The sequence below is a fragment of the Stenella coeruleoalba genome (genome assembly GCF_951394435.1).
Source record: "Stenella coeruleoalba genome assembly, chromosome: 20".
Lineage (NCBI taxonomy): Eukaryota > Metazoa > Chordata > Mammalia > Artiodactyla > Delphinidae > Stenella > Stenella coeruleoalba.
In genome coordinates this window covers 14,113,251-14,128,956 of record NC_137166.1, presented here as the reverse complement: position 1 = coordinate 14,128,956, position 15,706 = coordinate 14,113,251, and the positions used below count along the sequence as shown (strand labels likewise).

The following is a 15,706-nucleotide window of genomic DNA, read 5'->3' as shown; positions in this document are numbered from 1 at the left end:
TCTTATCCCTAAGGATACAGGAAGGGCCATCACTGGGTAATTTATTCATAGTTTTCTTTCGCTATAGAGATAATAATCAACAGCTGTTCCTCATAGTTGGTAAACCTAGAAGTTTTGGTAACTAGCTTAGGTGAAAATTAGAAATAGTTTATTTTCCTTTTGTATAATATCTTACTGAACTATTTGATGATACAGCAGCTAGACTCTTATGACATAAGAGGCTAGAAGACACTACAGAGCCATGACCCAAGATTTCCCAAGTCTGAGATATGAGAACTTACCCTCCTGAGTCCACCTTCAAAACCCAAGTTGCCTTTTCTTTTAGTTTGGATGTGGATTCCTTAATCTTCTCTGCATTATGACAGGAAATGTTAATAAAAACATACCCTTTTTCTTGCCAATAGGAAATCTAAGGTTTTCAAAACACCTCGTTCAGTAAATTCAAGCTACTTTGCTGCGCTTCTGGATTCTTCACTATAATGGCCAAAGTTAGGGGCAGTTTTGTAATAATCTTTCAAAATTGTCTTATGGTATATTTTCAAATTCCAGAGTTGGAACTAAAGTCCTCATGACTCCAACACAAAGTATCACTTATTTCTCCAGGTAGATTGGCCTCCTATCACAAAGAAACATGGTTCTTAGGAGAGTTATTTATTTGAAACTATACTCTAAGAAGTGTATATAGTTAGTTCCAGATTCAAAAGAGAAATCAACTGTTACAGGAGTCAGCCAGAAACTGGAGGACTTTTTTAGTTATTTCAGGATGATAGATATATTGTGTGGAGTTAAACGAGGTCTTCAGAGACTGTTGTAGAGCTGGGGAGTAGGTTAAACTAACTAAAGTTGGTAGTATTGTCCCCATATTGGCAAGAAGGCCCATTCCTTAAGAGGCATCTGTTACAGGCTAGTGTTGGAGACATGGCATTTACTTGCTTAGAGATGAAGATCTAGATCTGGCATCAGGGTCTGTGGGGATCAATGATGTTAGGATATTATAAATACCATAAAGTAGGTGAGAGGTAATAGTACTGTTGGTTGGCATCTAAAATATTTAAAGTATGGCTGTGAATGGCTGTTGGATGACCTGTCTAATAATTAATTAGTTTGACTGAAGCTACAGTATCACGAGAGAGTTAAATTACAGAATTTGGGTGGTGATTGTCCCTGAAGGAACACTGAGGCTTTGATAACTCCTCAGATTGGTCAAAGAATAAAACGGACCAAGTCATAACTGGTATTATGCCAGGTGATAGACCAAAATGGGCCGGATAAGTATCTGCAAAGTCACTATTTTTCAGGAGGCACAAGAATTTGCTGAATGAGAATAAGGAATTTGGAAGGCTCCAGGCTTTCAGTGAACTTGACCATTGGATAATTTGGACAGAGAAGTTAGAGTTTGAGGTTAGAGTTGTTGGGATAAATAAATATAAGCATCAAAAAATATACATGATAGTTGTCTCTTCCATGGCCAGGTATGAACTAGCAGTATTTTACTCAAGGGGAAGTATTTAAATTGACTTTAGGAGAGTGTAAAGTGGAGAGTCAGGGCCAAAGCTTAATTGTCATGATCATAGAAAGTTCATAGAAGGGTTGGCAGAAGATATTATAGTAGGCATGGGCAAAGCCTAGACCCGAATAAGTTATCATTAACAGTAAGGGAGACACAATAGGGGACATCAGAGTTGTTATGACTTTATGAAAGTAAATAGAGAATAATATGGCAGAATGATAAACAAGGAAAGTATACAAGGAAAAGTATGAGAATCAGTAATGCCCGGTATGTAGCAAAATCTTGTTCCATCACACTTGAGCAGAGTCTTTCTATTTCATGTAGAGTCTGCTTGTTCTGAGGAGCTTGGAATAGCAATCTGTTGCTGAAGGTCATCAATTTCTGGCAGTTTTTTTTTTTTTTAGCAAACTTCCATTTAAGATCTCCAGTAAGAGTCATTTTCTATGTCTTCAGCAAGTAATTCAGTTTCTTTGGGTGTCTTTTTACCCAAAGGCTCACCTCTTTTTTTTTTTTTTTTTGCCATATGTGGGCCTCTTACTGTTGTGGCCTCTCCCGTTGCGGAGCACAGGCTCCGGACGCGCAGGCTTAGCGGCTGTGGCTCACGGGCCCAGCCGCTCCGCGGCATGTGGGATCCTCCCAGACCGGGGCACGAACCCGTGTCCCCTGCATCGGCAGGCGGACTCTCAACCACTGTGCCACCAGGGAAGCCCAGGCTCACCTCTTAATTAACTGCAGGGTCAGTTGTTAGAAGGCTCTAAAGAAGACTATTGATATATATTTTTTGATTTTTGAGGTTGAAAGAGGGAGAGTTTCTGAGGGTGAGTTTTTGGGGAAGATTTCTTGAACTTATAGATGAGCTGGTTCTTGACAATGTTTAGTTATGTCTGTATTAAGCAAGCTTGATTCAGATTGATAAAAGACTGTAATCCCTAATTATTATTTCCTAGGGTGAATAGTCTGAGTTGTAGAGGGAGCTAACCTGGTCTGATAAGACATTAGAACCAAAGGTAAAACTCTTCACCAAAGAACTCCAAGAGCCTCAGAGAACTTGGCCAGTTTAAGATCAAAAATACTATTTTTGTGTTCTACATTTCCCAAGGATTGTAATTGTGAATTTTTTTATCACATGGTTAACGCACTGTAAGATTCTTTATAACTCTTCTATGTAAGGCTGGTATTCCCTAGGTGGGAAAGTTATAGAGTACAATGTCTTAGTCACATTTATGGCAGTGGCCTTTCTGTATAGGAAGGCTCAAATCCGTATCAAGAATTTACAATTACAACAACATATTTTAACTGTATAATTTCGGCACAGCCCATCTGTATTTGAAAGGTTCTTTGGAGTATGATTTAGACCCACCACTCACTGCACAGTTTTCCTGGAATATGATAGCAGAATGTAAGGCGGAAGCCAGCCACATCCCCAGTTACAGAGGAGAAATTTTGCTATCAACTCTTATTCAGAAATTATCTCATCTCTTTTATGATGGGACCTGTGGTATAAGATTTTTGTCAAAGACCAGCTCATTCTTTGGGGCACGTCATAGTTGGTGTGCCAGAGACCATTGACACGAACAGAGGATCCCAATTTTAGGTAATGTTTGTTTTCTAAGTCTGAATTTTTTATGTTCAGAATAGATTGTGAAAATTGTGCTTATTGATCTCCCATATTGTGAATTATTTCTGTAGACAGCTACAAAAGTACCATCTGTTTTGCACAATGCTCTGCTAACACATTTCCCTTTGCTTTGTGGAGATTTTTATTTTACTAGAAAAATTAGGAATCCATTGTCTAAAAGAGCCTGTGAATCCCCAAAAGTCTTATCAATTGTAATTTAATTTTTGGTCTTGAGTATTGCTGAATCAGTTTAATTGTAATTTAATTTTTGGTCTTGAGTGTTGCTGTATCAGTTTAACACTCATCTTAGCTGGGGTCCATTCTTCGTAGAGAGATAATGTTCCAAATAACGTACCACCTTTTGTCAGAAATGGAATTTTTCCTTTGCAGCCTTGTGATCTTTTGCCCCTAGTTTCCTTAAGTTTACTTTCTTTTTAGGGGCTTTCCAGGTCAGGTGACAGTACACATATTGAATAAGAATCAATGAGACTATCATCTTTTAAATCATTATTTAAGTACCAGGAGAGGTAGGAAGGCGTCTCTTTGTATCTTTGAGGCATTCTGGCCAAGCATGTTGTTAATTATTCCAAGAAAAGGCACATACGTGTTTTTTGTTTTTTTTTTTTTTTTATGTACTAGGTGCTAAAGAAGGGAGTATAGAGGTCTACGCTGTAAATTACTTGCATTCAGTTGGACTACAGATAGGGTAGTAATTCAGATTTGGTGCAACCAGAAACCTAGGAATAACATTTGTGTTAATGAGCCTTCAGGCTTTAATAAAATAATATCCCTTTTCTTCAGGCTCCTGGATAAGCAATATGGGATATTACAAGTAGTTGTACAAGGAACTGTTCTAGTTAGGAGGTTGTAGTTGGCTTTATTCTCAGAAAAACTTCTAGCTTCAGGGAAGTAGTCTGGGCAATGGTTTGGAAAGACCTGTCTGAATCTTTATAGGATCGACTTCCATAATACACTCTATGTTTGAACAATATTTATCCCATAAATGGTCAGGTAAAACAAGAGTCATTGTTGGGAAAGTTCAGAAAAGTCAAATGTAGCGATCACGTGATTGTGAAACTGACTTTCTAGAAATACCTCTGGAATTTCCAAGAATAATCTTTCAAGTGCCCTTAATCAGACAGTTCTTTTTCCATAAAAGATCTCTTCCAAGTAGATTGGCAGGTGCAGAATCACAAAGGAGACATGAATGTGTTTCTTCCAACAGTCCTAATGTGTAGACAAAAGCTCAGACATGGGGTGAAGTAGATCAGTTCAAAATATCCCCAGCAGTACTGCAATAATTACTCCAGGAGACCAATTGTGTTTTATCACAGTAGTGTTCAACATAGAAAGAGAAGTGTTTACATCCAGTAGAAATACGCATATTTATTCTCTTATGGGTGTAGATCATTCTTGTTCTGAAAATGGTAGCAGATACATTGGCCACCTAGGGAATCCAAAATCAGAGTTCAGTTTATTGTTTACCAGGCAAGTAGGATCCACATCTCTAGGAAAGGAACATGAGTCTCCCTGAACTGAATGTAGGAGGGCTAGAAATAACATTAAAAAGCAGCTTTGTCTAAGGGAGGCAAAAGCCGATGTATTAGTCTCTGGCTGGCTCAAAAGTAGATCGTAAAGTCTCTCTCAGGAGAGGCTATTATTCTATTTTGTGTCATCGACTCTGAGAACATGAGCCTCAGACAAGTCTAGGATGAATTATATAATGTCTTGGCAGGCTCTGGGTCACACGCGGGCAAAACTACAGAGGCTTCTCCTTTCACACACTGGCAAATAAAAAGAGCAAATATAACTCTGTTCTTTGGGAAAAAATCTGTATTTCTATATGAACATTAATTGTACAATGTGCTTCTAGAATATTACTTAGCAAACTGATTATAGAGACTGCCTCTAGAGAGGGGTCTGGATGTTGATGGAGGGGTTTGTTTCATGTCTATTGTTGTTACATAGTAAATGCATAGTAAGTATTCACTGAGTGAATGAATGAGTGAAATACATTTATTGATTGTGCAACTGAAAACAATACTGGGGAGAGTTGGAATTAAGCAAGTAGTGTTGAAGTGCATAGACAATTCATTTAAGAGGTTTGGCAGTGCAAGGGGAGGTTGAAGTTAAAGGGAAGGTCTTGTGGGGCTTTTATTTCTCACCTTACATTTTGTTTTCCAGGGTTTCCTCATACCTTGATATGTTCCCTCAATAATACCTCCTTGGTCCCCATGACCTTCAAACTGCGTGTGCCTGGGGATGGTGTTGGCCATAAAAGCATTTCAATTTGTGAGCAGTATTCAGACAACAAAAAATCATGTTGGAACAAGGATGAAATACCTGTAATGAGACCAAAGGAATTCACTGTCACCCCCAACTGTGGCACCATTCGCTCCCAAGGATTTGCTGCTATCAGGGTAAAGTGCACAGCCTTCCAGCACATGTGGCCAAGCAGCTGAACTGTCAAATAGTTATTGGGACCACATCTAGAGTTTGCTTTATATGCCCGGTGTCAATGGGAGGGAGTGCCTCTAATTCACATAGAAAAGTGAGTCTATTTCTATAAGGAAATAAAACTACTGTAGCAAAAGAAACCAGACCAAATATATTGGGCAAAAGCGCTGACACTGCTCCAGTGGGTTTCCATCGATCTAAATGCATTGCCTTTACCATAACAGTGGATTCTAGCAATTTCTGCTGAAACCACTGCTCTAAACAGATAGTATGCCTATCAGTACTAACATAAAAATATTTAATAACTCGTTGATAATTAGGTCCTGCGTTAGACTCACATCATTTATACCACTAAGTATCCAGATTGATGCCGCAGATGATATCCAGTTTATTCATATTTTTAATCTGAATCTGAGCTTCGTGGCGAATGTGGATGTGATATTCCTAACAGTGCTTTATATTAAGGTCCACAGTGTGATGCTTTGCTTATGGCCTCACGGTGCCACCAGCAGAATTATTTCACAGCTAACTGAGAAAGATTTTAGCTGTCTTCCCTCACTTACTTTTGCTTCTCCAAACAGTTAGGTCTAGCAATACTGAAGGCTGCTAAATTTAAATGATTTGATCTTTTCTGGAAAAGGAAAAAAATAAGACTTCATAGCTAAGGTTATAGTTTTCTCTTTAGTCATTACCTTTGAATATTTAATTCAGCTATGGTTTTATCCCCCAGATTTGCTTTTAATGCTTCATAATATCTCACCATGAATCTACTCATCCTAAATCTATTCTGGGAGTTTTCAGCTCTTCTAAGGGCTTCTCCACGGATCCAGTGAGGTTTGATCTCACACATCGTTGTAATTTCCCAGTGTTGCTCTCTCAGTCTGTTTGGGCTGCTACTACAAAATACCAGAGACTGGGTAGCTTGTAAACATCAGAAATTTATTCTTTACAATCTGGAAGCTGGAAGTCCAAGGTTAGGGTGCCAGCATGGTAGGGTTCTGGTGAAGGCCCTTTTTCAGGTGGCAGACTGCCGACATCTCCTTGTATCCTCACATGATGAAGGGACAAGGGAGCTCTCCGGGGCCTATTTTATAAAGGCGCTCATCCTGCTCACGAGGGCCCCACCCTCATGACCTCATCACCTCCCAAGGGCCTCACCTCCTAATACCATCACATTGTGAGTTAAGATTTCAGCATGTGAATTTGGGGCCAGAGGTGGGGACGCAATCATTCAGATCAGAGCAGTTGCTAACTGTGACTTGCCCAGGAAGAAGTGCAGCTGCAATGAGTTAATTTATTTTTTACTTAGTAATGCTTAGCTTACATATTACCTACCATTACCCCCCTTTTTGGGGGCTTCTCCCAGATTAGTACAGGAAGATTTTAGAAGACAGAGCATCTATCTAGGAGCCTTCTGCCAGAACCACTTGTTCTAACCATAGCTCAGAGACATAAACAAGGGTTAGAGTCACTCCAGGAATCTGTGCACTGGGGCAGCTGCTTGTCTCCAAATCTGACAAGTTTTCCTTCCAAATCAATGACCCCCCTCTTTGCTTTATTTTTCCTTTGTATTTTGAAAAGCTTTCTCCAAGCCTCAGTTTTCCCTCCTGATCTGCACTTTAACCACGTCTGTGTGGACTTAAAAATTTGCATCCAACAATTCCCTTTCCAACCAAAACAATTTTAATTAGTACCTGATGCATAATTTATAGATAGAAAAGCTGTAACCTACGCCAGAAGCTGTTTTCTACACTTACAAGTATCTCTTCCAGTACAAATCATTTTAAGACAATTAAAAATGGCAACAATGCTTCAAAAGCCTAAATGTCAAGTTTCACAACAGTAAATAAAAACATAGGGTAAAATATACTGGCCAGATACTGTCCTTGGATTAACCTTTCTTTGGAGCTTCTTATTTTCTTCTCTAATAATGAATATGGGAGGTGGGGAGGAACAACAAGATTTTGGTTAAAAAAAAAAAAAAGGCTATCTAGTTGATTTCTTATGCCATTTCTATAACTGACATTTATTTTGCCATAAGAGAAATCTAGCTGTAGTGTTTTATTGGTGTGTTGAATTTTCATAATTTATATAGCCCAGAGTTGTAGAGATCAATTTAAATTGCAGTAATTAAAGTTTGTTTGATGTTGCATATCCTTCAGGGCCCTGTTTCCCCTCGTGCAGGTGTACGACTCCTTTGATACAACCCCCTTGGAAATCAGCAAACCTATTGTACCAAAAGCCATTCGGTGGTTTCTAACCTGGCCTTTGAAAAAAACTCAGCATGCAGTAACCCCAAAACATAGCTTGTTTAACTAAAAATGTAAAATGCCACACATCCCCTAATAAAGTAGTTAGAAACTACATTCATCAATGTGATCCTCCCTTGGCCCCTTTCTCCACTGTGCGGAGGGAGAGCTGGCCTTTGAGAAGAGCAGTTTTTCACCTTGTTCTTTCCAGGTGACCTTATGCTCCAACACTCTGCAGAAATATGAGCTGGCCCTGGTGGTGGACGTGGAGGGCATCGGGGAAGAAGTGCTGGCGCTCTTAATTACAGCGAGGTATTGCACTCACCTGCTTTCTCTTCCCCAGTCTTCCCTGAGCCGCCAGTAATGGGCTCTTTCTCTAGAAGGCAGCACGCCTACAAGCAGTTCACACTGCGTTTGTTCTGCTTTCCTGGGAGAGGAAGCTAAATCTGATATTTGAGTGACAAAGCTTTAGAACAGCAAATGCACCTTTGGTGGAAATAAGAGGAGGGATGCGTGTGTTTTGCAGTGTTAAGAATAATAGTGCTCTTTAATGGGTCTGACTTGCTGTGTGTATAACTGACAAGGTTTTAGCAGGAAGAGGTGAACAGTTGCTGTTTCTTATTGTTATCTTTAAAGATAGTACCCCAGAGTTCTGCAGCTGAAAGGGTGAGGCTCGCAGCCCTGCAGTGGAAGATCCTGCTCCTGGACTCTGTCATTATGACTTTAAGGGAGGCTGCAGGCGGCCCCCAAAATGAGGCCCCCGCTAACATCATAAACTCCTCAGAACCATCACCAACTTGTCTCTCCGTTTTAGTAGAGGCAGCAGTGGGCTCTGGAGTCAGGTTAAGATCCTGGCTCTGCCATTTGTGGACTGGGTCTCCTCAACTAAGTTACAGCCTTTCCGAGGGTGGTATGTCACTTACTGATGATGACAGTGATCCTAAATAAAATCATTGGCCACACTCTTGCCAAAGCAAACAAATACCCAGATCTGGAACTTGAGAATGTGTATGAAAATACCATCTGAAGGAAATAGAGAAAGGTACTTACTAAAACTCTGACAGTATTCCAATCCCTAGAATTTAGCACTTCCATGAATCTTAGGAAGATGCGCCTTAAAGAGTGTGCAGCCGAGCTGGTTGGTGGGGCCATCATAACTGGCACCATTTCCTGTGTCTTGGGTTTGAGTGAAGTCACAGGGCAGCCCTAAAATAAGGTCAAATTCTTCTTAGTATTCCCTCCAGAGACCTAATTGTTTGTTTGAAAACAGTGAAAACTCTTTCATCTGGTCCTCTCTATCCCGAAGTTTTACTTTTTGTCTAGTCTTGTGTGTATTTTCTATGTGGGTTTATTCTGATACTTTCCAGCCCCTCTTCCCTGCAGCTCTCAGTAGAAAATCCTGAATTTTTAAGAAAAAGGGGAGGGGTGGTTCTAGGAGGCTACGGGTTTCCTACCATGTATTCTCTGTGACCCAGTCAAATACTATCAGTCCTCTCAGCCACAGTGTTTCAAGTAGTAAAGGATAAGCTTTACCAAAATCATTGGGTCAACTGACAACTTCCACTCTAGCTAAAAATGAACACTCATCTTGTGCTAAACCCAAACTTTGAGGTCAACAAGACTCTCTTTCATGTCACTGCTTTTGGTGCAGTCTGTAAGAACTGCTCAGAGACTCTCAACAGAAGAGCTGCTTTTAGAATGTGCTCCCTAAGGTAATTCTCCCAGAGAGCCAGCAGTATGGCTGGCGACACCCACTACCACAGGCTCATCATCTCTTCCCGAGCCATCATGCGGCTCCGTGCCATACCCTTCATTCACACCGTCTTCTGTGTTTCCCTAAGAAGAGTTAATGATGCTAACATCAATCTCTAAAATTACCTTCATTTTACCTATGAGCAGAATAGGACTCTGGGAGGGAGAGCAGCTTGCTCAAGGCTGTACTTGGTAAGGTCAGTACTTGAACCTGGCTCTGACAGATTCAAACGCTAGCACCCCTCAGCATGGCACTATATTGTGATAGTGCAGTAGGGCAGGGCAGACTTCAAGACTTAACAGACACAACATAAAACCCAAGTCACCTAGTAATAGGCGAGCTGCACACACAGGCCTTCCACTCCTCCCTCCCTCTCCCCCATCACACCCCCTCCACACTGAGCACCACTGTCACAGTGCCAGTTTTGGGTCCAGCAGCTGCCTGAGCCTACTGATCCAAGGCAGCTGTTCTGCATAGGAATTAGAATTATTACCATTAGTTAGATGGTGTGAGCTGTTGCTAGTCTTAAGGGGACTCTGACTGGTCCAAAGTGTCACAGCTAGTCAGGACCTCATGCTGGTGGCATTGGCCCTGTTTGTCATGGAAACAGATCCACAACCCTAAGGAATTTGCGCTGTGGGGTCTCTTTGCCAAAGGAAGGCCAAATATGAAAAACAATGGAAACGTTAGTCATTACCCACAGAAGACAGTGTTTAAGGAGTCCTCCTTCTAGCCCTTTTTTGATTAAAAAGTGGTGATTGGGGGCTTAGGGAGAGGGATGACAGGAGAGAAGATTTGAAAATGATTAATATAGTTATTAGAGGAAAACTACTGTGTGACAGTGACAAATGTGTTTAACTTGGGACTCTGTGTCCTCCATATGTAAACAAGCTCTCCCTCCATCCTTTTGAATTCTTTAATGGACTCCTTCCTTCGAGCAGGTGTATTGTACCTCCTCTCCACGTGGTTAATACGGAGGTGAACTTTGGGCACTGCTTCCTGAAGTATCCATATGAGAAAACGATCCAGCTTGTCAATCATAACGACCTCCCAGCGTGCTATCAGGTCCTGCCTCAGGTGAGTTACTCTACCCTTTTTTTTTTTTTTTTTTTTTTTGGGCCGTACGCGGGCCTCTCACTGTTGGTGGCCTCTCCCTTTGCGGAGCCCAGGCTCAGCGGCCATGGCTCACGGGCCCAGCCGCTCCGCGGCATGTGGGATCTTCCCGGACCGGGGCACGAACCCGTGTCCCCTGTATCGGTAGGCGGACTCTCAACCACTGCGCCACCAGGGAAGCCCCTCTATCCTTTTTCAGTGTTGATTTTTCTTCAGTTGGATTCCTTCAGTGAGAAAGAGAAGACCTTTGAAAGAGCCATATTCCTGAGCACATGACTGTGTGTAATTCTAATTTTTAACTGTGGGATAACCTGGAGATGGGGTTATAAAGCTATAGCTGGATTGCCACCTGTATGAGTGAGCAGCTGCAGGTGGAAACAGTTGTTAATTTCCCAGGGAAATTGCCTTCTATAAAGAGGAGAAAGGGTCAATTAGGGCAACATGCAGAAGTTGCACCTGCAAATTATTGCCTGTGCATTAACCATGCATGGGAAATGAGGCAGAGCTAGAAGTTTTCATTTATGTCTATGGCTGTGACTTGAACAGAATCACTAAGATATGGTAATGCAATATTTATAAATGAACTTGTTTGACTGGAAGGCTAGAGATAATATAGGAAGGAGAAAGGAGGAACTGTTTCTTAATGTTTTATGAAATGGATCTGCCCACGTGCCATTACACCTAGCTAGGTGGGAGACTAAGCCATTAAACACAGATGGAAAAAAGATTCAAAAAGATCTGTATAGACTAGCGTAATGAAAGGTGACTAATGAGGGGCACTTTACCAAGGATGAATTTGGGTTTAAAATTCATTTCTGTAAGTAGTACTCTAATAAAAATACATGCAAAAAATCAAATGGGGGTTTCATTTGGCTGTAAGTTCAAAATAAGTTAAAAGACCAGTGAGGTGACTCCGCGGAGCAATGGATAGTGCCATTGGCCTTCCAAAAGACCGGTGTTGAGGCCACAGAACCAAGGCAGGTTTGGGCTGCATCGGAGAAACACAGTGTTCCACAGCTAAAGGAAGGAGAGAGCCACACATCAAAGCAGGGCTGGAATGTTGTCTTCAGATCTTGACAGGGTATTTTTTAATGGCAACTTAAAAAAAAAAAAAGAATTCTGTTTGGAGTAACGAGAATGTCAGTCTCTGTCATCTGGAAATCCAAGTCATATGAGGAGCAAGCACGAAGTCTAATCTGGAACAGAGAAGTAGCTGGGATGAAATAGTTCCCACTAGTCAAAGGTCTAAGTCAAAGGTCTACTGTGTAAAAAAGGGAATTCGAGTCATTCTGTGGGTGTCTCTCAGACAAAACCAGAAGCCAAGAATGGGGGTGACAGGAGACAACTTTTCTAACTTTCAAGTGTTCAACAGCCGAACAGGCTCGCCCTGCAGAATGCACGGTCACCTCAAGAGCTCAGAGCAGAGCCTGAGTCACCCAGGGTGATAGGGAAGCTGTTTGTGCACAGCTGGGCTGGGAAAAGGGTGAGGCACTTGCCTCAAGCACAAAATTTAGGGGAGAGCCAAAACACTCAGTAATCAAGATAATCTATGAAAATGTTTTCATGCTACACTTGAAGAAATCAAAACTAATACAAAAAATCCATGATAAGTAAGATATCAAAATATTAGATAAAGGTGGAATCAGTATTACTGATTTTCCTTTGGCCTCGGGGTCCAGGAAGGCCGGGCGGAGCACTGCTGCTGAGGGAGGCTGAGTTAGATTAGGCGAAGCTGGACCAGACCAGGTGCGGAAAGACCATGGGGTGTCCCGGACTAGTGAAACCGGCACGCTCTGTCCTTCCCTCCAGGAGCCGACGCTCTGAGAAGTGTTTCCCAGTTACTCTAACTTATTTGACCGTGGGAGTTTTAAAGTTTTATTTGTTGTTGTTGTTGCATAAATGCTTAGTAATATGCTGCAGAACAGAGTTCTTAGGAACGTATGTTCATAAACAGTGGACGACATTCCTTCATTCATTCACCTAACTGTTTCCCCATTTAAAAAACATGTACTGGGGCTTCCCTGGTGGTCCAGTGGTTAAGACTCTGTGCTCCCAATGCAGGGGGCCTGGGTTAGATCCCTGGTCAGGAACTAGATCCTGCATGCCACAACTAAAAAGATCCTGCATGCCACAACTAAGACCCGGCACAGCCAAATAAATAAATATTAAAAAACAAACCAAAAACAAACAAACGTGTATTGAGCATGTATTTTGGGCCAGAAAGTGGGCACATAATGAGGAGAGACCCAGGTCGTGCCCTAAGAAGTTTACAGTCCTTGGAGAAGATGGACGCGTTGATAGTGCGTGGTGAGGGAAGGGACTGCAGGATGCTCCCTGAGGACAGAGCAAGTGCCCAGACTCTGGGGCACTGGGCATCCCTGGGGGTATAAGGATGAGTGTGCAGGCAGGTCAGAGGGTGTGGGCACTCCAGGAAGAGCAACCACAAGTGCAAAGGGTTGGAGGTGGAAACAGTGTCATGTGTTCAGGAAATGCCAGTGGCCTCTACCAATGAAGCGCAAAGGGGTGAAGTGGATGGGGAATAAAGCATGAAGGTGCGGAAGGCCAGTTTAAGAAATTTGGCCATGGGAAGCTGTTGCCCTGAACTAACTCACATTGTGGATGATTTCTGCACTTTGCTGGGTTGCACACTTTGCATTTGGGGCCTTATGCACACCTCACTTAGCCAAAGTTCCTTCTGGCTGAATTGGGGTGCTCATCTCCATTCACCTGCTTTAATGATGATTCAATTCTAAAAGCCCTCCACAGACTCAGGACAACGCTTGTTTGAAAATGATCTAACATGCTGTTGATTTCATACTGAGCCTGGGGCTTGCTTTTCCTTCTGGCTTCTCTGTCCCACCAGGTATATCAGGATGCACCAGCTGTGTTGCTGTCTAGTCCCACCCCTTGCGGGATCATCTCCCCCAACAGCACCGTTCACATACCTCTGGCCCTGGAGACCCAAGTCCTTGGGGAGTACAGGTCCACAGTGTACATCTCGACCGTCGGGAGCCAGGACCCCCCTCTGGTGAGAGCCAATTTTCAGAATTGTAGTTATAATTGCCATACTTCTTGCCGGACATTCCAGCCTTCGTATGTAAGGCACTCAACATATTTGCATATCCTCTAGTTGTTGGTAGTTCTAGAGTTTTTCATTTTCACTCTGCAGTGGTAAAATACCAGGGCTGTTACTTCGGGAATCTGTTTGTGGTTACATCTAAAAGTGGTGCTTTATAGCAATTGATTTTTCTCACACACAGAGACACACTTGACCCCTCTCCAGACCTATTAAATCAGAATCTCTGAGGGAAGAGGACAAGCACATCTGTATGTTTAACACGCTCCTGAGTTGTTCCTAGTACAAAGCTGGGTATCCCTAGCTTGCTACATGTGGACTCTGAGATTGGTTTTACTCACTGCTCACCAGATCTTTTCCTGTAGGTTATTGGATATATATACAACTATATGCTATAACGTATTCTATAATTGGACTTATATCCCAAATTAGCCTACTGAAAGTCTTAGTCTTTCTCCAAGCCTGGGAAGAGAGAGACATGGAAATCTCTCTGCTGCTTGAGCTGAATCGATGGATGAATCTTGAATCTTGAAGGAAGTTGCCCAACAGACTGTGAATTCCTAGACATCGGGTTTACTTGGAAGCTGGGTGATGTCAACATACATTTGTTTGAAGTGATTCTGATTGCTCAGAGAGTATAATAAACCCAGATTTTGCTTTTATGTCTTCCATATAAGATGCCATAGGTAAGCCACCTGACTTATAAAGCAACATCACTAAGGCAGGCCAACTGAAATGTGCCACCTTCCAGGTACCCTTCTAGCCTACAGTGTCCCTGCATTGCACAGATGCAGCACATGAGACGGTAGCTTGCTGAGCAGGAAGCACTTTATGAAAGAGAAAGACCCCCTTCCTTGGGCAGACACAGTGCCTGGCCAAGGGCACAGGGCAAGGGGAGGAGAGCAAGGTGGGTTTCAGTCCCCAGCCTGCACAACTTTGCTCAGTGGATGGCCCTATTGTGTTGCTAATACAACAGCAGAACTGAGACTCAGTCCAGCCACATCCAACTCTGAAGTGCTGGTCCTTAACCTCTAAGTGTTCTTGAGGCTGTAGTGCTGGGTGGCATATCAAGGACCATTATTCTGGTTTCCCCTCGGGTGCACGGCTCTGGACTGACCCAAGGAAGTGGATCATTCTTTTAAGGGAGGAATTCCAGGTCTGATCAGCATGGCCATCCCTGTGACCTTTGACTGCAGAGTACCAGGGAGAAGGGATGTCAGTTCTAATAAGCACCCTTTTATGTCCCTGCTTTTTATAAAGGGATGCTTAAAAGCTTCTGTTTTAATTTGATTTTAAAGGCCAGCCATTTTCAGCCATTCCTGTGTTCTTTCTCTTACATGGAACGCAGGTATGTCACTTAAGGAGCATTGGAGAAGGCCCAGTTATCTACGTACATCCCACTCAGGTTGATTTTGGCAATATCTACGTCCTGAAGGACTCCCTCAGGATTCTCAACCTGTCTAACCAGTCCTTAATCCCCGCATTATTCAAGGCATGCATGGTGAGTAGATTGTGGAACTGTCACTGAAAACACAGCTCTGCCTATATGTTAATAGGCAGTGGCCTTATTTTGGCAACATGCCTTTGAAAATGATCACCAGAAGCAGAGATTTAAATGGTTCAACTGCATTAAACTATGTTATTCTCATCCCCACTTCCTCTTTATTATAATCTTTTTGTTGATTTAGAAACACAATATACATGTAGTTTGGTAAACAAGCCAATGTATTGACTATAATCCCAGTTCAGGGAGATGCTTCAGAGACCTCCTTACTGAACTGTTCCTGAGCTCAGCCCCGCACTTCCAGAAAACGCTTTTTAAATGTCTCTATAACTGGAAATGCTTCCTTGTATTTAATTTGAAGCCATTTGGCTACAGACTTGTTAGTATGCTTATTCTATTTTTATTCTCTCTTCCTTCTGGCAATAT

General features: G+C 42.2%; 1 protein-coding gene across 7 annotated transcripts in view; it reads left to right on the top strand.

Annotated features, from left to right (window-relative positions):
• Window positions 1-15,706, top strand: part of HYDIN (HYDIN axonemal central pair apparatus protein) — a 432,533-nt gene that overhangs the window by 203,876 nt on the left and 212,951 nt on the right. For all 7 annotated transcript variants that reach the window (XM_079907197.1, XM_079907191.1, XM_079907192.1 and 4 more), the window contains 5 exons: window positions 5,313-5,548; window positions 8,046-8,146; window positions 10,529-10,664; window positions 13,564-13,728; window positions 15,125-15,277. In XM_079907197.1, coding sequence (XP_079763323.1) covers window positions 5,313-5,548; window positions 8,046-8,146; window positions 10,529-10,664; window positions 13,564-13,728; window positions 15,125-15,277 — 791 coding nt within the window. The remainder of the gene's footprint in view (window positions 1-5,312; window positions 5,549-8,045; window positions 8,147-10,528; window positions 10,665-13,563; window positions 13,729-15,124; window positions 15,278-15,706) is intronic.